Source organism: Lichenostomus cassidix, chromosome 5, assembly GCF_008360975.1.
Source record: "Lichenostomus cassidix isolate B80296 chromosome 5, HeHo_3.0, whole genome shotgun sequence".
Lineage (NCBI taxonomy): Eukaryota > Metazoa > Chordata > Aves > Passeriformes > Meliphagidae > Lichenostomus > Lichenostomus cassidix.
The window spans coordinates 5,400,195-5,424,266 of record NC_139486.1 but is presented as its reverse complement, the minus strand read 5'-3'; the positions used below and the strand labels follow the sequence as shown (position 1 = coordinate 5,424,266).

The 24,072-nt window shown below is 40.9% G+C and overlaps 1 protein-coding gene and 1 long non-coding RNA gene across 2 annotated transcripts in view; both read right to left on the bottom strand.

Annotated features, from left to right (window-relative positions):
• LOC146435845 (uncharacterized) overlaps nt 1-7,361 on the bottom strand; it is a 29,104-nt gene extending 21,743 nt beyond the window's left edge. The window contains exon 1 of the long non-coding RNA XR_014852403.1: nt 25-7,361. This is a non-coding gene — a long non-coding RNA (uncharacterized LOC146435845). The remainder of the gene's footprint in view (nt 1-24) is intronic.
• MNAT1 (MNAT1 component of CDK activating kinase) overlaps nt 1-24,072 on the bottom strand; it is a 116,075-nt gene that overhangs the window by 23,828 nt on the left and 68,175 nt on the right. Inside the window, exon 7 of the mRNA XM_085061119.1 lies at nt 9,983-10,104. Within this exon, the coding sequence (XP_084917245.1) occupies nt 9,983-10,104 (122 nt within the window). The remainder of the gene's footprint in view (nt 1-9,982; nt 10,105-24,072) is intronic.

Sequence of the window (24,072 nt, the reverse complement as noted above, 5' to 3'; positions counted from 1 at the left end):
TAGGAACATAAAGAATTTGCTCACCTTAAGCATCATCTCAGAAGAAACACCACCAGGACAACAGCTGACTTGATCCCTCAGCAAAAAAGGCTATCACAGCAACAAATCTGGATTGATGGGTCATTAAAAGCACTGACTAAAATACCTTTTCCTTTATTTTTTTTTTTTTTAAGAAATCTTTAAAATACAGAAAAACACAACCACTTCCAGGACAAAAGCAATCAAGCCTGTAGCAAGTGTATTACATCAACCTCCATAATAAATCTAACCTGCTAATATTTTCAACACTGTATTTGTTCTTGCACACTTTCGAATTACTCCAACACTATTTTAAACAAACCCTTTCACTGAAGAAAATGTCAATATATCAAAACTATTTTTTACAGTAATGAGTTTCCTTTCTTGCAAAGCAATTACTTTAAGTACTGAAAAGGTTTCCACGGCACCCTCCACTTTCAACTGACAAATATCAGCAATAGCTGGACTTAAAACAAACAAACTGAAACCCCCAAATCACCAGCGTTTGACTTGAAGAAAAACATTAAATGTTTTCAAGCAGAAGCACTGAAAAACTTATTCTTACTGAAAGAAAAAAGTATGTACGCACACCTGCTTTTCTATCAATCTAAGCAGGAAACCATTTCACTGCTGCATCATAAGTAGAAGAAAAGTGCTTATTAAAACATTAATCACAGTCCATTATATTCTGACTCCACGCCAGAAGTTCCCATTACATCACTGAAAATATCTATTAACCAAAACCTGATTCTGACAAGTTACAGAAGTGTAGTGTTTAGGATTTAGCAATGTAAAAGTCCGTTTTAGAAGAACAGTTACACAATTGATTTTGCAGTGGCAAGCAACTATAATTAATTGTTTTTGTGACATTTATTACTGCAGTGGGGTTGATTTAACTGGTGTTTCTACTGTAAAATTATTAAAAAATTATTTCAAACTTCATCTACTTTTATTAAACACATTTATTGTGAAGGTATTTAATACCTGGGGCTGGCTAAACAATTTTAAAACGTGCTGGATATACCAAACCATGTAAAACTGTATTGTCTTGTGTAAATATGGGCCTTGTTTAGACCCATGTCTCACAGGAAATTATGCCAAATGAAAACCATCTCCCCTTCTCCTCTCCCACTGAAAAGGATTTATGTTTTTACATTTAATACCAGTTAAAGAAACAAAAATATGGTGGCGTTACCTTCAAGCCTGAGCAATAGTTCAGCTGTGAAGTTCCATTATGTTCAAACCTCTGCTTTGTTATTAGAAACATAGCCTAACTCAAATGCTTCCATTTGGAAGAGGGAGAAGTGAACAACTCAATTCTTTCTGAAAGCCTGGCACTACATGGCTTGTTTACCTAGAACAGTTTTCAACTAAGTACTAGCAAGGCTTTAAAACCAAAGCCATGAAATTGGCTCCTAAATGTGTGTACATAATCTCCAGCCAACCATTTTAATTGTGGGCACTTTCCTCAAATCCCTGTAAGCAGCACCACTAAAAAAAAATTCAAGAATAGCTATAATACATGATGGGAAACATATTATGTATTTTGCCCCCTTGACCCAACACACATGAGTCTGTAACTACAGAAGGCACCTGAGCTAATAACCTTTAACCTGTCCTTGGACATCCTCCAATTTCCAGCATCCAAAGAGCTTCAGTCAAGGTACTTTTAGGGTCCCCCCTCCATATCCAATGCACCAACTGCTGGAATGGAAGGAGCCAGAACCTCCAAATTCTTTTAGGTGTGGAAGACTTGGATGTATTTTCTTTTTCTTTTTTTTTTTTTTTTTAAATAAACAAATGAACCCACACGTGATGGGATGCCATTAACTCTTTAGAAAAGTTCTCTGGGTCCATTTTTTCTAAAATTTCCTCCAGTGTGACCTAATCTGAGGGACCACAGGGTCAGTATCAAAACAAGAGACTACCAGCCCAACCCTTAAAAATCTTGTCACCCATCATTACCAGGATTGAGAGCAGTTAGGTACATAGGATTAAATTTAAATTTATCAATGTAATTACTGACTTGAGCAACTGACATGCTCCTCCAGGAACATCCTACCACTAAGCACCCTTCAGAGTCATCATTGACTCCTGCAACAAAGCTATCTGAAGGGGGTTAAGGAATCACAAACTACTGCTTCAAAAGCTGCAGAAAGCTTCAAGCAGGACACCTTCCACACTTCCCTCTGCCATTTAAGGAAACTCATTACTAAACTTTTCAGCCATTTGATACCTGAACAAAATTTTCATTCATAAGGCTGCTATACAACTGTATTTATCAGTGTCAGAGACAAGATGATGCATCATTTCTGGCTTTATTTTCCTCTTTAGGGGTCTATTTTTCTGGCTGTCTCTGGCGAAATATTTTCATTTTACACAACCCCCCTTCTTAAAACACCAGTGTTGAAGGGCTTAGGAAACCTCTATCTCTCTCCCTCTCTTCACACAGCCTCCTTGAATTTTCATTGCAATGGATTTTTACAAATGCTTCAGAGAGCAAATTCAAATAGGATTCTCACCACCCTTCAACTACATCTGAGACTAAATACTTAGTTTAAGATTAGTGCACCAAATCAGGCCTTTCAGGAAAACATGCCAGGGTTTTCTTAGGCTGCCCCAGAGCGAATCCTTGTCGTGCCATCTCTCCTGACAGCCAAGCACAGAGCAAGAGTGATGCTCACATGCTGATGAAGAAGAGGAGCTCAGCAACTCGCTTCCATGAACTCCCACATTCTCCATCAGCCACATTTTGCTCCTCATGACAAAGGTGTTCCTGCCTCTGTATGCTAACACTGGGCTTAAAGAAAGCATCTGGGGGCTCTGCTCCAGGAAGAGCTACAACAGCCAGAGGACACTGAGGCCCTGCTGTTGTTGAAGTGAGAGATAATCAGGACAGATCACTCCTGCATGTGCAAAATGTATTGTTTTTCTTGCAGCAACCACACAATTCCCAATGCAATTATCCATCTGGCTGAGGAGCCAGAGAAAGACTCAAGAAGTGATGGTCTGCAGGAGAAGCAAGGAAGGAAAAATGTAAAAAAAAAAAAAAAAAATACTGAGCACAAAAACCACTGATCTCAAATTTACCACATAATTCCAGAGATGTAACAGTTCTAAAACTTAACTTCTACCCAAATACAGCACCTAAGGAGGATAGTCTGTGGACAAAATCACAGGAGAACCAGACATCAATAGCAATATCAATACAGGGGATAGAGGGAAGGATGAAAGCAAAGAAGGTCTTTCAGTAACAGATAAGAACTGTCACAGACAATCATGTCTTTTTAAGTGGCTGGTAGTAACAAGGCTTTGATTTGGTGAGACACAAAGAGCACAGAAAATAGGGCATTTGGCCCACACAGTTGCTGGATGCCTCCTGACACATTATAATCCATCAGCAGACAGCTTTGCCTGACACCTTTCAGCTGCCCACTTAGCAGCACTGCCTCCACACCTGCACTGACAACTCAGGCTTTGCCTCCTACAAATTGTCAATAAAAAAGCCAGTGTTACCATCCTGATTTTTGGAAGTAATTTTAAATATTTACTTCTTCATCCTGTAGCACAGTTTACAGACAAATCTCCGTTCCGTTAAGGCTCTGAAATTCTTTTTCCTCTTCATATTTTAAGTATTTTAATAAATGTATGATTTAGTACTCGGCAAGCCCACACTACAGAAAGACTATTCTGGAATAAATGGTATAATTACATTTCCTACAGCGACCTTGTAATCTCCCGAGTATTTATTCTAGACTAAACAGCCTTACTCAGCTGCCCTGTGTCTGATTGTCGATGAAAGAAGCTTGTTTGACAACTGCTTCGAGCAGAAACATATTTTTTCCATGATTGCATGAAAAAGTAAAAAAACATTACCAGACCGGTATGGCGAGCACAGAGCCTCATGTTAGATCGATGAGTTAATTTGGAAGCCAAAGGCCAACAAAAACAAGCACCATGGACATTCTGCTGTCACAGCCAGCTTTGAGGTTAATTTAGTGGTACACGTACAGCTACAGCCAGCTTTACATATAAGAAACTCTGTGGTGTATGCAGGCTTCCTTCTTTGTTTCTTTATATATTTTCCATATTCTCTGCTTTTATAACCCTCCTGAGACCTTTTACAGTTACAGAACCCACACTATACCCACAGGTGGGCGGGCAGGAAGCAAGACTCTCCATTTCATAAGCAGTCCACTTTTAATATATTCAATTGCTAATGACCTTGACAGAAGAGCTCCATGCAAAACACCATATTCTACGGGGTGTCGTTTGAAATGTTCATAGACGTTTTTGCCAGAAAGCTGATTTCTTAAACAGTAAGATTTCAGACTTACTGAAGGCTGCACTCCTTGATTTCCATTCAGCTGGAAAAATTGGTGCTAATCTACCTCCCCTATATTAAATTTGCATCCTTCCAAAATCCTAAAACGAAGCCTGTAGATTTCTGTGGAATGTTAAAGCAATACCAGACAGTTTCTATATCAACCCAGATTAAGATGGTTTACAAGCAGTTCTGTTGCTTTGTTCCCTCCTGTCTTGAAAGAGACAGAACACTTGGCCATACTCACTATTCCAAAAAAGGGCACCCACACAATACTTGTTTTGCCATTCACAGGTTTTTATTCAATTATTCATGACAAAATAAACAAAAAATAAAAGGGTGTATGAAAACGTAGCTGTGTCTTTAAAGCAATAATCACTCCTTACCTGCCAATTCTCATTCATTAGGCACCCAATGCAAAATGCTTTGCAGCAGACAGAAATCTCTCTGCTGAGGATCAGGCCCTGCAACAGGAGACTCTGGGAAATTCAGACCATATGCCTTGGTAGCCAAGAGAATTCCTGCAAGGAGTGCAGCTCTCTATGTGCTCTCCAAAACAAGACAAGCTTTCCTTGCTCTTACTCAATCTTTTGACTCTGACTACTGAGCTTATTGAGAGACTAGATTCCGTTAAAAGGAGCAGAATGAATCCAGTGTTCAAAACCAATGGGCCAAAGCAGATCAAATCAGCCCTTCATTTGTGGCTTTTCTCCTTTTCCAAGACTCAAGAAATATCTGCATACCCCAGTGACAGAGCAGATGTGAAAAATCACCTGCTATGACTTTTAAAGCCCAGCGGTCCTGTCACCCATTCCAAATCAATTCTCAGTTATTTCACTGTCTTGAACCCTACACAGACACTGAGAGGGTTCTAGCAGAAGCTAATCCAGCCAAAGACCAGCTCAGCTATGCTGTAAGAATAGTTTGGAGAGCATCCTGACTGTTGCCTCACTTAAAAAAAAAAAAAAAAAATCACAATGATTGACAGCAAAGAAGTCAGACGAGTCATTTCTAGATTAAGTGCCAGAACTCTACATGTGTTTCAAATTACACTACAACACTGTACAACAAAGAAATATGCAGAAATTTTCCACTTGAAGTGAAGGTTAAAAATTAAACACTAACAAAGCTCTAACAGATATGAAACCCAACCTCATCTTAATGCAAAATTTAAAATGCCTGAGCTGTCCTACACTAGGAAAAAAGGAATGAATCAATCCAGTTGTTCATAAGAAAAATCACAGTGGGTTAAAATATGTTCATTGTATGCACAGATTTTCACAGCACTCCCACTCTGCTTCAGTACTTATCCCCTCAACTCTCAAAACGACATTCTGTTTAGATTTAACTTCTAATTTATCAAAGTATATTACCTATCCTCATTAGATTAGTGTTCACTATTGAACTTCATTTTCTGCATCTTATTTAAACAAAAATTAACTGGAGTGCTCCTTCCTAACAATGTGGTTACATATGAAAACAAGTTGATAGATCAAAGGGAAGGCATATTTTTCTCCACAGAAAAGATTTTTGGAGCAAACCTGATTTTTTATATACACACATATATATATTCAGGTTGTATGTCTCCAAAGTTAAGTAGGCAAACACAAATTTATTTTAAGGAGTCCAGGCTTGACATGATTACAAGGTCTGCTGCAAACAGAACTTTTTAACCTGACTTGTAAATTACTTCTATTTCATGAGAACGGTGAGGATACGACTGGCACTGTGTTGAGTATGATCCACTTTGGATTACAAGAGACTTTCTAAACTTTGAGTCATGAAGTTCATGTGTCGTTACCCAAAATGTTGATCACATAAGCAGATTTTCAATTTATAGTCTGGTTTTAAGTTGCTTGTGTATGGCTCTTCACAGCTGTAAAACTTGGTGGCCTCTGTGTGGCCACTCCTGTTAGACAGAGAGACTTACAATTACTGCCAAGAATGTCTTTACATTCTTCAGGACCTCCAGAAAAACATCATGTGGATCCTCAAGGGGTTTTTTGTTTTGTTTTGTTTTCTTTAGAACCAAAACTGCATATCAAACATACATTTTTAAATCAACACACCACTTTCCATCCTCTTCCTGGGTTATTCTTTTGCTACTTGGCATGCCAGCTTGTTATATTTTTCATTTCTTTTGTTTTCCAGTAAGAAAAATGCAGACCTCCAACCACACAAATTCAGCATGCTCAGCTAAAACATCAGGAAGAAAAAAAAAATAAAATAAAGAGAGAGAGGCCTTTTTTGCTCATCTAAGAAAACCTCCAAGTAAAGTAAAGGCATCAAGTGCTCAAGCATCCAGGTGCTCCTCATGTTCTCTTGCAGCCACACACCTCTGCTCCCCAAAAGGCAACTCAACAGATTTGCACCAATTTGAACCAAAAGATGACACTTCCCATGTCAGTCTGTGGTGACAGCAGAAGTGCCAGCCTTGATAAGACAGGGCTCTCTCTCTCTCCAAACACATCAATAGGTTGCCCTCAGCTCCATGCAGAAACCATTTTCCAACGCACGTCCCTGAGCACTTGAGTAATTCAGAGCAGTGACAAAGCCACACAGACCCAGGGCTGTTTGTCACTGTGGAGGGACAGGCAGCTGCAGAAGTTGCCCCCAGGATGGGCATGTTACAGTGATCCAAGACCCCACTCTCCTCCAAGGGCTGCACCACATGTTTGGGAGATGCTCTCACACATCCTCTCCTCTTTTCCAAGTCACGTTTCCATCTGACAGCTGAGACAGGCATGAGCTGGTCCTCGAGTCTCAACAACCAAAGTGACCTTTACAGGGAGCTGAAGGACACATACCCCTACACACTATACCAATCATTTGTGTTGGGGGAGAAAAAAAAAAATCTAATTCTTTGTTATTCTCAGATTTCCAACATCATAAGTAAAGATTGCATAAGGATGTTAACGCTCTTCTGCAGTACTTAAAAAAAATTAAAGAAAATTTACATCCCCAGGGGAAACTGAGAACAAATTTCTAAGAACAATTTGAACATAAATTTCCTTTTTTGCAAAATATGCAAACTCCACGGAGAAGACCAGTGGAAAAATGCAGAATCAAGTTTATGGTCTGCTCACAAAGTTTTTTGAAAAGCCTAATAAGCAAATAATACAAGCCATCTTAAAAAGCATTTTTTTTAAATTATAAACGATTCCTCACAAATGTTCTACATGACCCTTAAGGATTCACCCTTTTTCTTGTTCTTTGCTAAAAACTTCTTGCCAGCTGTGTCCTTCATTACAGCAATTCACTAAGAAAAATTGCTGAAACCTAAAGCAAGTCTTGCAGAAGGTAAGAGTTCAGGAATATTCAGAAACCTCGTTCTACTGAGCGTTTTCAAGATAAAAAACTCTATCTTTAGAAAAAAGAAGTCAATAAATTATGCTACCAGAAGTGAATTCAAAGTCACCAGGTTGACAGTGTCTCTGCAATAATTCTGGCTCCAGAAACTCAGATAACAGCCTGAACATTTGAGGGAACTATTTAGCAGCAAGAAATAACCCGTCTGCCAAGTTGTTAACAGGAAAATGAAAAGAGGCAGAAACTTAAATTAAAAAAAAAAAACAAATCATTCAGAACCATAGAATGGTTTGAGTTGGAAGGGACCTTAAAGACCATCTAGTTCCAACCCCCCTGCTATGGGTAGGGATGCCACCCACTAGGCCAGGTGGCTCAAAGCCCCATCCAGCCTGGCCTTTTCGAAGTGCAAATGAACAGGAAACTAAAAATCTTTAGCTGGAGAGGTTTACATTGTGCCCAGCTCTTCTGCCTCACCCAGGCAGCTGTAAGCAGCTGCCTGAAAAGCCCCAAAGCAGGGACAGAGGCACATTAGTTAAGCATTCATCATCAACAGGAAATGCGCATGAGTTCATATAAACACAGAAACACAAATATATAAACCAACAGCCCTGCACAGTTTAAGGTATTTCAGACACCCCATGGAATAGGGTTAGAGCTGTACTGGCTGGGAACTCACAGCATTGATGTATTTGTTTTGGAATGGCAAATAGCCTCGGGACTCAGAGGAACTCTTCTGGTGGGCACCACCAACCCACCCACCCACCCGTGAGCCTCCCCTCGCTGCCACAGCCACCCTGCAGCCCTCAATTCCTTCATCACCTCCAGAGCCAAGCCCAACAAGCCTGGCTGTTCCTGCTTGCAGGAGGAAAATGACATTTAAAAGTGTCTCCAAGAAAAGACTGGCATTGTTTGCAAACCCTGCTCTCAATACACTCCCACGCGGATGCTGCGGCGCAACTGCTGGATTTAAAGGATTTTGTTCTGCAGAGAGTTGGGCTGCCTCAGAACCAGTGCCATTAAATGCAATGACATAGATTACACTGTTCCTGATGGATTTGGACACCAGCACTCATGGGGCACTGGCAAAGGGAATTCTGCCTGCACCAGTCATCTTTTTCTCGTTTGTGATGAGCCTCAGGGGCCTCCAAGCTCCCCTCCCACTGGAGGTCCCTCACAGCTGTGCTCCATCCAAACAGGTGGTGAAGGCTGAACCAAGCCCTGCCCAAGTTTGAACTGCTAATTAATACTTGGTCGCAGAAGCTTGATACCAGATAATAAAATTACAGGCATTAGGAGAACACAGGAATAGTAAAAAATGGAGACAACCTCCATTTCAGACAGCCTCCAGTTTTCTGAAGCACCATTAGATTGTTTGTTTACCTTCTTAAGTCTATCTACCTCTGTCATTTCCTGGATGAGATACCATTTCTCCCATGCCAGTGAGCTAGATGGGATTCCTGTTTGGATTTCAGTGGTCTCCAAAACTGCACACTAAATTGCCTCAACTTTGTTCAGTACTTTGTGGCTTCAGTTTTCCCATACTGCACAGCCAAACATAAACTGTTATTTTTTAAACTCTTTCTTGCCTTGCCAGCCTGCACATTCGTTCTGCCATGCAGTTTTCCAAGCATTGAAAGCACTGATGACCTTGAGAGCCAGGCCATGACAAGCTGAGTGACACCACCCCAGCAGCTACACATTTTCAGGTGGCATTTCAGCTATGAACATGTCTCTAGAGAGCAGACACATCACTTTTGGACTTCCAAACCTTCCTTACTCAGGCACAGAAGGTTCCCAAATTCCCCTCCAAGCATGGCTGCACACCACAATGCCTCCAAGCTGCTGGACCAGCCCTGCATTATATTTTTTGACAAAGTTAAGCTCTGTGCTACATTTCTCACAAACACAGTTTGACTGTAGACAGCAGCCGACAAGTAAATCTACCCTTTTCCATGGCAAACAGCCCAACTTTAATATTTTTACTGGCTTACAGCTGGGTAAATTAAGCCCCAGATTTTTATTTATTTATTTTTTAATACCGTGCAACTGAAAATGAACAGCTACTTCACTACGACTGCCAAGGACAACCTTAAAAACACTAATGCAATCCAGTCCAGCTCTCAATAGATCTATAAAGGCAAAAGGACCAAAAATTTCAGCTTATCCACCCAAACAAAATGCTGGTTGGGCAGGAAGTCTAATATTTCATTAAGATCCTTAAAAAAAAAAAAAAAGAAAGAAAGAAAAAAAAGATCCCAGGCAATCTGAAGATGGTAACAGTCCCAGCTATAATGCCATGAAATGGGAATTAAAATGCACTGTTTTACTTACCCCAGCCTTCCCAGCATTTCAGGCTCTGGAACTTGTGGTCCATATGTCTCCACTTGCAGAGGCTGATACTCATACAAAGTTTCCTCCAACTTTTGAATGGGAGCTAATGAAATATGCTGACCCTGTTGGGGGAAAAAAAAAAGTGTAAAAAATTTCTACAGAGTGGGTCAAGGTTTTGTTTTGACTTTTTCAAAATGCAATGCAAGAACAAGCATTAACTTGGTCCAGACAAACACCATCCCCTTAAGAACATACTGTTCACTCACTCCTTCATTATTTACATTTTTTACTAGGACCTATAGATTGGAAGTGATGTTTCATTAGCTATAATTGTTTGGACAAGAAGGAAGGGGGGAAGTTTTACTCAGGGCAAGTTTACCATTAGAGAGTACAGCTGCTTCCAGTGTCACTAATAAAATTACTATTAGGCACAAATTTCGTTTATCTGAAGTACTATCAAACAAACATCTCTGAGCAACCCTACTTGACTCTGTAATCAATGATTTCCTGAAAGCCATAATTAGAAAGGGAAGCCACTTTCCCTTTCTCTCCACAGGCTTTGTAAGCTCCCATACATAATGGCTCTCAAGACAGACTTTTACAGAGCAATACAATTAATTCATTCAGCAAATTCCCATTTGTTCCATAACTAAAAATACAGAAACACACAAACATTAAGCTCTCACACCAGATGGCACTTTTGCAAGCCCTTCAGACCACTGAGAAACAGGGAGACATTTCCACACCCCTCCCCTCCAAGTCCCTATCACTCGGAGCTCTCACAAAACAGGAGACTTGTGGCTGGGAAGGAAGGGGGTCAGGAGTATACGAGATAGAGCCAAAGTTAACAGATGTTGCTGCGTGACATTCTACACTGATTTGTTGATCTTTCACACAGTTTCAATTTTCTACTGTATTCTACGGTGCTCACAAAAATTAGCAGCAGCAGCAAAAAGAGAGAGCACTGTGAGCTGCCCCAAAACAGCCTGGCTTTCCCTGTAAGAAACTGAGCTTCCCATCTGCAGAATGCAGGAATTTAGCAAAGTAGTAGTATTGTTTTTGTAGACATTTTGTCTGAAACAGGAGATGGGAAGCTTTCCACGGTGTAATGCCGTGTATAACCCTGGCTCCCACTGGTGATCACTTACTGAGTGAGCTGAGCTTCCCTGGGGCCACTCCTGTGAGCATCTACTCCCTCAAGTGGAAAATACAGGCTCCTGATACGGGACACTGGGTTAAAATTAACTAAAGAAGGGAACAAAAAAGTCTGGAGAAGGGGGAAAGCTGCTAATTAAATTTGTGGTTGAAGAGAGTGACCTTTCTGAATTTGGAGCAGAGATATTTTTGCTCAGGGAGTTGCAGAAAATAGCTAAGAAAACTGAAGACGTAAGTCCTTGAGAAGTGTTATCGTGGATCTGAGACGATCTCTACGGAAATATCAGCGGCTCAAGTTTTCCATTGAAACAGCCCTGTGTGTGTGATGAAAACAGAGAGTTTTAGCCTTTTTTCTGCACTACCTGGGGGACTGGAGAGGCTGCTGCTAACACTGCTATGGGGACAGTGTCCTGGAGATGAGATGTGAAGGAAGTTCTCCACTCAGCCATGCACCACTCCAACTCTCATGGTCAGCATGCTTATTTCTGTGCTGCAAACTACTGCTGCAATATTAAAAGCAGACTACCACACATTTTTAAAAAGTAGGAAAAGGAAGATTAAAAATTCAGCTTTAATCCCACTTCAAGATATTTTAAGACATAAATGCAGGGCTTGCTATTTTCCTAGAAGTTGTCAATTTAGAATCTATTCAAGTTCATGAAAATATAATACTTTGTAACTACATTGACATGGGCTTCTTACACCCCATTGCAAGAGGTTAATGCTTAAATAAGACTCTTAAATTTGAGTTTTTAGCAACATTTTTGTCTCTAACCAAACCAAATGGAAAGTCATACCAACATTATACATATGTACAACCTCATCTAGTGAGTGAAGAGCCTCACTCCAAATCCAAATTTTGTTTCAGCCATAGGAAAGAAACTGTAGTTTTGGGCAAAGATCAAAACCGTGGTAAATATTTTGGGAAATTACTTGCGTATGGAAAAAGGGAGCAGCTCAGATTGCAGGAGCCCCATCCCTTGAGGACACCACCAGCACAGCTGCTCACTGTCAGCAGAGCTGCCCCTGGTGCCTTCCTGACACTTTGCTAACGAGAGACTTTTACCAGCATTGGCCAAGAGACATGGGAAGGGTCCTGACACATGGACTGGGCTCATCACTGGCCTCTTTCCCCACCACCATTTGTGCTGCTACAGATGTCCACCTCTGGTAGCTCCTGGGAGGACAGGATGAAAACGTTTCATTTGTCTTCCCCTCTTTGTGGGTTTCCCAAGGTGCCTGGGGTCAGAAGGGATTCATGGTGATCATTATCCATCAGATGACTGAGCAGTAACTGTAAGGGAATGGTGGAAAGGCTGACCAGTCAGCAGGCCAGGGCTACCAGGGGCACCAGTGTATGGGTCATGGGGAAGGACCTCTCTGTGAGGTGTGGAATTGCATCACCAATTCACTGTGGTGGCCTGGAGAGCAGCAGAACGTCGAAAGATGAGCTCATTATACAAACTGTCCACCCTTGAGCTGGTCTGGCCTCATGTCCAGCACAGGCCAGGACATTCTGTGTTCCTGCATGAAGCCCAAGGACTGGCAGTTCAGCCAAAACACCTTCTTTTGAAAGGCGTCCAATCTAGACTTACAGATTTCAGATCATAAAGGTACAGGCACATCCCTTGGGTAAACTGCAATAGTTAATCATCTTCACCATTAAATTATGGCAATTTATTTCTGGTTCATCAGATTGACTCCCTCCTATGACTTTTTCACCTCCACCCTGGGCCAAGATGCAAGTATTAGGAACCAGGGTGTACTTTTGCATGGCAAAATGACTGCACTGGTCTGTGAGCAGCCAGCAGAGCTGCACCTCCAGGAGATTATGCAGCTGTATAAGACAGCTCATTTGTTTTCGTTTCCCAAAATCACAACTTTAGCTGATGGGCTTTGGCAATGTGGATTACATTTCACTTAGCAATGGGTAAAAAGCCCCTTGATCAGCTATTGTTCCTGTCCTATAGCTGTCTGGCCTTTAGGCTCCTGAGCTCACAGACTTCCAAATTGTTTAGCCCTGCACAGGTTAGTGAAGTCCCAGAACTGGGTATGGCACAGGTCAGTGCAAAAGGCCGGGATGCAAACCAAAACCATTGCCTTTCCTATTTCAGCTGATGTTGGGATAAGATGATTCACAAAAAAAAAAAACTTGTTGAAGTTAAAAGGCTAAATTTGACCACTATTATCTCAGTTAAAAGCCATTTGACCAGAAGCATCCCACTTTTGTCTCTCTGTCCCAAGTGGTCTCTAACCACTTCATAACAGACTGGTAGAAAAGGGAAGCTGCTGTGTAACTCCAGAGACACCACAACAGACAGTAACTGTTACTTTGGACTTACACAGCACTTTTACAGATCCAAAACCCATTTCTAATCTATGAGGTAAGACTTTTAAATTTCCTGTATTCCACCTAGACAGTCAGCCTTACCTCTTTCCAGCATTAGGAGGCATTTATCAGCATGCTGAAAGCAAAATGAAAGCAGTGGGGCCAAGGTCCTGCTTCTGCATTGCTTTCTCCTGACAAACCTAAAATCTGATGTTGTGGTCATGGGTAAGTACTTCTAATTCCCCTTGGATGCTGTAATGTTTGTGTAAAAGAAGCTGACAGCATCCAAATGAAGACAGAAGAGGCTTCCAAGAACACAGACAACACTTTTTCCTGCCCCCTCTCCCTCCCAGCCCAATCTTCACAGCATACAAGTGTTTTCCCTGGATTATTTTAGGCACCGGAGCTGTCTATTACATATTGGAATGTATGGAACCACAAAACATGCTGCTAATTAGAAGGAAGGCATTTGCTTATCCTTGGGACTTTGTTTATATAAAAGCCTGCACAGCAATGGATTTGTGAGCAACTGACTTTCTATTCATGTGCTGTATGGTTTCTGATGAGAGAAATACAGGATTAAATTGGGAGGAGGGTTGAATAATGTCTTTGCATGAGAAGTAAAACTGACTGGCTGATATACTGTTTGAGACAACTCTCAGCCGAAAAAAACAAAAGCAGTGGCCAGTTTTGGTTTCAGATTGTGACACAATATGGCATTAATAAAAGAAAAGCCATGAATTGTATACAAAGAAGTGCCCTTGCAGTAACAAGGAGCTTACATAAAAAAAAACAACACTGTTTCAGGAAGAATCATGGCTATTTGCCATCAAACAAAAGCTATAGTATATCAGTGCACCTTTCACACACTTTTGGGGAAGGATTCTTGGCAGATGCCAGGTACATCAGTATTTGCCTGCTAGCAGAAAGTGGTTATTTTACACACAGGGTACAGAAATATCAGCCCAAGTTGCAGCGTTCACACTTCTTCCCATCCTGCCCTCTCTCCCTATCCCTGTCTCCAAAATGACATTGCCTTCCTTCACCTCCTTCCCTCGGCAGCAAACAGAAACAACTGACAGCCTTCCCAGAAATCTTTCGAGTGCTAAGGAGGAGAAAGGAGACTGACACCAAAAATGCACTAGTAGGGGAAAGAGGAGGAACAGCTAGGCCACAAAAACACCCCCAGGCAAGAGACAGAAGCCAGAGACTGGGGTCAGTAAAACTTGTCCAGACAAGGCAAGTTTCTGTACTAGCAGCAGCTGGACTAGTTGCTGTCGCCAATCTTTCTGCTGTTTTAATTTCTCTCTGCTCAGGAACTTACCCAGCTCTATCAGCCCACTTCCACAGCACACATCAGAGAACAGAAATAGTGACATTCATGCTACGTCTCATTAAGTCAGTTTGCAGCAATGTTGTTTTTATTTAACCCTTTTCACTGTAAGGTCACTCTGCTGAGCCTCACAAAAGGAGACGAGGAGGAACCAAGAGCTGTGGGATGCCAGGACATGATGCTGCCAAAAAACATCCCCAGCACTGCTTCCATTGTACCTGGCAGGACAGAGAGGTTGACAAAGACCTTTTTAAACACACCAGCATCTGAGTGTACAATTATCCAAATGCTTTCAAGTGAACGTTAAAACAAAACTAGAAATTCCTTGAATTTTTCAGTATAAGCAGTCTTAGGAAACTATTTTACTGTTAAGCTCATAACAGAATTCAGGTTTTGGAAAGACTTCATGTTAACACAATTTCTTACAGATATAAATGCAAATATCTTTGGTAATGTGGTGTGAGCCAGAAGCTGGCTTGTTGTGGGTTTATTTTCCCCCTCCAGTTTCCACCCACTCAATTCACTATTGACAAATCCATGACAGCAATGCTAATGTGGCTTTCTGATTCTGATTAACTACTTTGACTATAGTAATACTCAGGAAAAATAGAACGAAACTGATGGATTTGGAGGTCTCCGTTAATATTATTTTAACCTTTACCCTCTCTGTCTTCCACAGCCTTTTTAAATAAACACAAAGTATGTCTAACTAAAATGTATAATTCTATTCCTTGGCCTAAAATTCCTGTGCCAGTGAAGCTTTTTCAAAGACTTAAATATCTGAAACCAACTGTTCTCTCTTCTGCTCTTGAAAAATCAACAATAATTCTAATTTATGTACTTGATTATGAGAAGTGCTATGAGGATATCTCAGAAGCGAAACTGAAAGAGAACAGATGATCTGACAGAAAGCAACAGAACCAATGCTAAGATTTTCTGTTGATCTCAAAACCAAAATCTGACAACAAATGGCAAGATCAGAGATACAAAATGGTCACCCCTCCTTCTCTGTATGGTAGATTATTTCACATGCCTAATAACAATGTCACTAAATTTAGACTTTTTTTTTCTCCTTCACAGTAACTTAATTTGATTTTCAAATGCCAAAACAGATTTAAAAGATGTGCTTTCTTTAGGAATGGCAGAAATAAGCCCAGAGATCAACAGCACTGAAGAAGCTATTAACAAAGACAGTCAGATAGATGTGATTTATTACACAAACAGGTACCTGGGAAATTAACCATGGAGTAACACGGGTTAAATTAATTCTTCTTGCCTCCAAAATTTTCCTTTACAACTTTCTGACATAACTAATTACCTGACCAGACTTTAAGCTCCTGCCAAAAAGCCCCATTTCTCTAATCTCCCAGAAGAAAGCCTGTGCCCATCTAACAAGCCGAAATACAATTCTGCTGGGTCAGAGCCAGAGCAGGATTTAGTGCCTGTGCCCTTTCCTCATGTCCATGGATTGCAGTGCCTGCATGGGACTGTCCTCTCCAGCACTGCCTGCTGAAGCCCAGGCAGGATTCAGGGGATAGTCTGGATGTTTGCTGCAACAAGTCACTCTCTTGTTTTCAGCGGAGACCCCAGAGTTCTGGCAGGAACTGCCAAGCTTTCCTCAAAATCCCCACCACTGTTCAAAGGATAGCCCAGTGCACAAGACAGCGTTATTTTTGGGAACTAAGAAGTAAAATACAACATCATTTTCATGTCGCTAGTAAGCCCACAGGTCACACTCCTCGTTTCCAGCACTGGTTTCTCGATCTTGCTCCCAACCCTGTCTCAGCTCCTAAACACTTACTTCTGTGCAAGCTATGTGGCTCAACTGCTTCTGCTCCTTTTGCTCTGTCCCCAGGGCCTCTACCCTGTACACAGTGCCTGCTTGGCCACTTGCAGCTCCACTGAAGAGCCATGCCATGAGCTGGCTGCTGGGGGGCATTCGGACACTCTAAGAATGCCAGTTGCATTTGCAAACCTCGCTATCAGCACACACATTTGTTTTTGCTACAGCAGCTTTCAGGGGCTCAACACAGCCCTTCTCAGGGTAGAGCTGCAGGTTCTTCCCACTTTCAGAGAAGTGTTTCATTACAGATGACTTAAAGTCCACGTTCTGTTCAGTTTGTTTTGCCAATCCTCAGTGTGCTATGTTGGTAATACAGCAATAAGCAGAACTAAACAAACTTTTGTTGCATCTCTGCCGTCAGACTTCTGGAGCCTTGGTCATTTTGGTTTGGCTATCAACAAAGCACAGTATCAACTATCAACAATAGCCAGTCTAATTACAGGATTTAAGGCTTTAATATAACAGTGTTTTAAATACACACATTAAGGACCTAATTTTTCAAGGGACATGAAGTAGAAATAAACGACAAATGCTACTTTGTGTATCACCAGGCAGAGAGAGACAGACGCACAGTGGAGGTCAGAGCACAAGGCATTGCTCACCAACCAGCAACAATTGCCTGAGTCTTTGCACAGGTGAATCTAGTGGCTCTCCTACTTTGCTGAAGTAAGGCTGTGTGTTACACTGATATGATCCCCCCATTGTGCAAGAAAATTATCTAGGATTTCCTGGAGAACAGTGGAACCTGTAAAAACCAGCTGCTGTGTTGGAAGAACAGCAGCTCATGGAGAATCATACATCACTGTACTCCACTATCTGCTCTTTCCTGGGATCCTCTAAAGCACTTTCTCCCCATTCAAACAGCCACAGCTCCACAATATCGTTTTTGAGGAATGCAAAGTCTGATGGATGATTTAAAAAGGAAGACTGCTTAAAATAACAAAGCCAAACAGAAAGCTGACCTCAGACTGTAGAAGACGAGAAACTCTGTGTGTATGTGAGTGTATGGAAGTCAGAGATATATTCCCTGTTTCACTGAGCATCCAGCCTAAACCCAGATAAACATTGATAAAGATGCAGAACATCACATTCACTATGGCTTATGTCTGCCCGATAAAGGGAAGAAATAAAGTGAGATTCCTTGAATAGCTAGATTTTAAGGAGGGACTGCTAAAGCTTCATCACCGTCTGGCAAGAGAAAGCAAGGAAGTTTTTATAGCAAAAGAGACCAAAAAAAGAATAAAATGTTAAGAAACGGACAATAAAAGCAGATGAAAGGAAAATCATGAGTAGAATAGAAAAACAGGAAGAGTGAATTATTAGAAACAGGCAAAAAGATCTAAAAAAAAGGAATTTAGAAAAACTGAAGTCCAAAGTTAAAAAACTAAGAAAGTATCAGATATTAGCAGTATGTGATACATTTTCATGATATTTGTGGGCTGTATTTACTACAACATTTTAAAAGAAAACCGAAACCTGTTAGCAATATATTTAGAAATTATTACTTAAAGCAGAAGTAGTTTCTTTCTAGCCTTCTTTCATTTGCATGCAGAGAGCACAAATAAACATGAAGCGAGTATTCTGGGACAGGAAGGGACCCACTGCAAATGTTACACACACTTCATGGCACTACTTTGAAAATGCACATTAATTCTCTCAAACTAAACAAAAAAACTCCCTGGGGCAGAAGAAACTGCATTTTTAATCTGCACAAAATACACTCTTTTGTCCTTCCAGAGAGGCTTTGTTTCTTTCCGTGCAAGTTTCCATCTATGCTTTAAGTTGGTCTATCAAAATGATGCTTAAATCTGGACCACAGACACATGACAGCTTTTCAGGATGTGTATACTTACTTCCCATGGCACCTGAATTTTAGCAGTCCTTTGGACAGGATTCACAGAACTTCACAGAATAAAGAAGCCTATTTGTAAGCCTTGTCTGATCCTGAGAGAGTTGTAAAAATTCCCTCCAGAACGACCGTGGCTTACTGCATTGCCCTGGTTTCAGTGGCTACAGCTTCCTAACTCCTCGAAGCACAACCAGAAATATCAAGGCATCCTTAACACAAAGAAAAAGGAATGGTTCCTGCCATGAAAAATCTACAATCTCAGAGAAAACAGAAGCTAGCAGCAAAAAAAGTGATAAAATCACAGCGCAATTTCATTCAGTGCCTGAAAAATCTTATTTATCTGTTTGCAAAATAAAAAGATGCCTCATTTGTTTTTATCTTGTTCACTGGTTCCTTTGTGAACCCTTTTGCTAAAACACTTGTACTCAAATAAAATAAAGCAAGTGTTGCCACAGATTCTGAAAGAGGAGACTGCTGTGAAAGCAACTGCAGCACAAACATCGCATTTCGAGCAAGTTGGAGAGGCTGCCTGAGTATTCCCTGCTATAGGCTTACAACAGACAGTTTTGCCTTAAAAACAACACTTCCATTGTAGAAGGGAAGATTCCTGTATGCTCTGGCTCAAGTACTGAATGAACCCACATAGGCAGAATGCACTGATGTTTAATAATACCCAGCCAGGGGAAAGCCATGGCTCAAAGGCAGAGAGCTGGAGATCAGGGATTGCACCGACATCCCATGCCATGGCTGCTGCTTGAGAAACAGCACAAACAAGCTCCAATCCCAGAGAAAGGAAGCCCCAAGAACAAGCATTAAGAACATTTGTTAATCAAAGGATTAAACATATAGGAAGGTCTTCATTTCTTTGAATTTCACATATTATTTCCAATTAGTAAAATATGTACCAGGCTCTCCACAGATGATGCAAATGCCTTACACCCTGGCTCAGGGCAGCTGCTTACTCTGAGAAACAAACCAACATAAGCTGATCATTTCAATCCCCTTAAAACTCTTAATATTGGACCAAATAAAGCACAGTAGAACTTACTATACAGTTTTACAAGCCACGCCAAACATCTTTGTGCACTTAAAAACTATAATTAACTGTACCTGTAAGCTTGGAGAGGAGAAGGGTGCATGGCAGGGGTGGGGGAGAAGAAAATAAAATACAAACTCCTTTTCGCCTAAACTCTGAAAATAGTTCAGTATCCAAATCCCTATACAAGAAGTAATAAAAATAGTTTGGTTTCTGGTAGCAATAACAAAAATGAGGGCAAGATTAATTCTTACACTTTTATGACAAACAATCTAAAGCAGATGTTCGAGAATAAAAGCGAGATGTCAAAGTAGTTAAAAAGTGCTTTTCAAACCCAAACACAAGACAACTTACAGCTTTACGTGCTTATATAAAACTCTAAATCATTTCAGTCGGCTTCCACCCTTCACCCTTCTCTAGTCTATGAAGCTTCACCATTACCAAAAATGTTATATTCAAGTCTAAACCACCACAGATTGGTGTCCCCTGAACACAAAGCACATGCAAGTGAGCTTTGCTGATCAGAGATCAGTTTCTGAATCTGGGGCCTTATGAAGAGAAATAGGTTTGCACTGTTTGAATATCCAGGATCTCTGGAATAAAGTCCTCATCTTTCAGTGACAGAGCACACTTTAAAGGTATCTAAAAAAAGTTCAGGCTGTATTTGCATTTCCGCTAGAAAACTGCAGTTTTGAGACAGAGATCAAACTTTACATTCTAAGGTCAGAATCAACATAAGCATTCCTCAGAATCAGACTTCAAATGGGTATTTGAAGTTATCCACACTTTCTTGTTTGCAAGTTCAAGGAATTGCTGATCATAAAGCAAATTTCAAGATATTAAATCTTTCAAGTACATATTTCACCAAAGACAATGTGTGTGTGCAGGAGAATTAAGTCCTTCCACATGTAACACAGCAAAAGGCTGAGGAAGGTAACCCTGAGCACCCCCTTTTCCAATGAAACTGCCCTTTATTGTGAACAGTGTTAACTTAAAACACCGTTCACTTAGATGTGCTTTCCAAATGGCCTCAAGCAGGACGATACTGATTTAAATAAAGAAAATTAGGCAAGTTTTTGCACTCGAGCTTCCCACACAACGAGGATTTGCCAAGCTCTTTCAGCCTAATCAGTGCTAGAATCACCCCCATATATAAAGAGACTGACTCAGCGCGCACAAACACTTCCAGACTCACCAGCAAGAGCTGATTTTTTGGCTGAGCACAGCAAACTGCCTCCTAAGCCGGCCAGCCCCAGTGTCCATCTACCTGGAAGCCAATCCATCCAGCCACACTGGGCTACTGTGCATCTGCATCGCTGCTCCACTTCGTTACATGAAACACAAACCCGTCGCTGCAGCCATGGCAGTAACTGATACCGTATCACTCAAGTCAATGGGAGCAAATCAGAAACTCTACACTACATATGAATAATAATGGGTTTTTGTGTTTCCTTTCCCAAGTGCTGACAGTTTGGAAGGTTGTTTTCCCCACCACCACCATGGCTGGACTATAACCACATTAATTTCAGCGTGCTAAGGCAAGCTGTTCAAGAAGCTTTCACGGCACATTTGGCTTAATAAGCCAGGGTGGGGTTTTGGGGGTTTGTTTTCCATTGTCCAAGATTTGACGAGAAAAAGAAAATGAAGTTTAAGATATATAACTCTGTGGAAAATTATATTTTCAGCAAAAGATGGCAAGCTTTAAAAGGAGCTTTAACAAACAAATTTAAATCACCATTTAAATCACCAGCAGCCTAAATAACCCGGCCCTAGCACTGGACATAAACTTTTATCAATTGGTAGTTGACTGAGAAAACCATGTTTTCTCCTTCAGTTTCACATTAATCTCAGGGCACAGCTAAAACATGACACTTCATCAACTTTTTTCTCCCCCATCTCCTATTCACAGCCGTTGCTGTGTTGGCTGAAACATTTATTGTCAGGACAGAGTGCACTGACCAAGAGACCTACAAGGAACAACAGCCTGCCAGAGCCTAAAGCAGCTCACCTTACAAAATCACCTAACCCCTAGCTCAGCTACTCCAGCAGCTGCACTGATCCATTCCAGGGCCTTAGCACAAGCAGGGAGATACAGCGACTGTTTGCTATCAAGTCAAGGAAATTCAGACTTTGTTTAACCTTTTCTATCTCAAATTTAGACCAATACGAAGAGACAACCCTCAAGTGCTACAAAGAGCATTCTATAATTCATACAATAGTTGAGTCACAGCAAACCAGCAGCCTGGCCAGGATAATGCTTCACTGGATGTACCTACTGCATTTGCTTCTGTAAAGGGCTACAGTTTGCTTTTAATTATTCATAATGCTCTGCAATGTACTTGGATGTGTATTCTGTACATACACACAGCAGTTTGAATAAAATAAACACACCTCAGTAATTAGCTGATTGCAGTGCTCAAATAGTGCAGTTTTTAATGAGATGCTCTTTGTGTGCGTGGAGGTTTCTGCTCTGTGTGTACACACAGATACACCTAGACACAAATAATCCAGGACATGAGCTAAACAGTTTCAAACAAAGACTATCATAGAATGTTTGCACAACCCTGTAATGCCCCAATCATGTGCACATTTGCAGACAGGAATTATTTAGAGGCATGTCAAGCTAAAAAAAATTATTTGCCATCAGAAAATTTCATCGTACGCTTACCTGGGGCTTAGACCCAGATTCAGCTTAGGAAAAAGCCCAACTCTAAGCACACAAAAAGCCCCACAAAGTCAAAGGAGCAGTTGCATTCCAATTCCTTCACCTGGATGGTGGCCTGCAAGTCCAGTGCAACAAAGCCAAGCAAGCCTAAACCTGATGGCGTAAACTGAGCCCATCCGCTGCGCTGCAATTACCTATGGCAATAAACACCACGCTCTAGGAAGCAGAGGCTTGCACTAACAGGCCTCCAGAGGAACAAGCAGCACCCTCACAACTGCAGGCTCCACTCCTTGTCCTTGCATGGGCTGCTCCAGCAGCTCAGCAGTGCAGCAGGCTGTACCCAGGGGTTGGACACCAACGGGTGACATTGCTGGGTGGACAGATCCATCAGGAAACACGGATGTGCCATGGGGACTGAACTGCAACGAGGACCAAGTCACAGAGCTGAGAGTTAAGTCAAGAGGAATACATGCTTGCTTCATTTCAAAGCACATGCTTAAGGGCTTTCTGGGTCAAAGCCAGGGTGATCCATATCTTACGAGATCAAGCACCTCCGCCAGGTTTAGATCAAAAATGTATGTGACTATTGCAGTGATACCATTAGCCCACAAGGGCAGACTTTAGCTCAGTACTCAGGGTATGTGCAGCCAGATGAATTTTACCAGGCTAATCCACATGCATGAGCCATTTCCAAAGCAAAAACCTACCAGTGAGTTTTCTTACCAATTTCAATGGATGTTTGACCATCCCTCTCTAAGTGAAGGTGGACATCAGGAGACTAATATAGTATTATATTAAGATAAATTTTAAGAAGTAAAAGTAGTAGGCTTCCAAGTAGTATCTCAAGAGTAGTTATTTATTATATAAATAATCTTAATTTCATTATCTGGACCCCAATCCCATGGCTAAAAAAAGTTGAGAGAACAGTCTCACTTGGGACTATAATGGGATGCATTACTCATACCAAATAGATCAAACCTCTTAGAAACCTAACTTACAGAGAAAGTCTCCAGATTTCTCTAATCATGTATTTAAAACTTTAAAAAGAAGAGAGTAAGCAATTACAAATCATGCAGACACACATACTTTGAAGTCTGTATAATTTTAAAAAGTAGATCAGAATTCTAAGAAACAGCTTACTGCAATACCTATTAAATTGTCCATATTCACTTCCCTGTCTTTTTGATTAATTCTTATCTTGGCATTTAACATTTGTCTTCCTAGTTAAAAAAAAAAATTATAAAATGCACTGCAGACAAACCACAATCCCTGTAAACTGATGTTCAGGGGCATCACTTTATTCATGGGGTGCACCTCATCTTATCAAATCAACACAAGAAAATTTGCTTTCTTTCCAAATGCACATCAGATTTCTTTTAATCTGTGCATTTACCAAACTGCATAAACAGAGAACCGGTGGTTTGATGCAATCAGCACAGTTCCATTTAAAGCACAGCACATCACAGCACCCTTAAGTCTTTTTGGAAATACCTCTGCTGCTCAGCAGCACCAGCTTTCCACCAGTTGCTGCTCCACATGCTATTGCCAATCAGCTGCATTTGCTGTAGCGCATTCCAAAGTTTACTAATTAATCTCTGCACTAAACCCCACTGATGGCTGGTTGCCATTTGAAATGATCATCATCTTTTATTTAAAGACATAGCGACCGTATGGCCAAACTCAGACCTTATTTGTAAAAAACAGGTCTGCCAAATTTCAGGTAATTAAATCCAGTATCATTGTGGGTTTTTTTTAAACTGGACAGAGGCAATTATTAACGGTTTGAGGGTGTTTATATTAGACACACTCAGTTATTTCAATGTTAATTGTCAGGAAATGGGCACACTCTTGCTTTCTGAGCTCAGAGCCACATTCAGCAG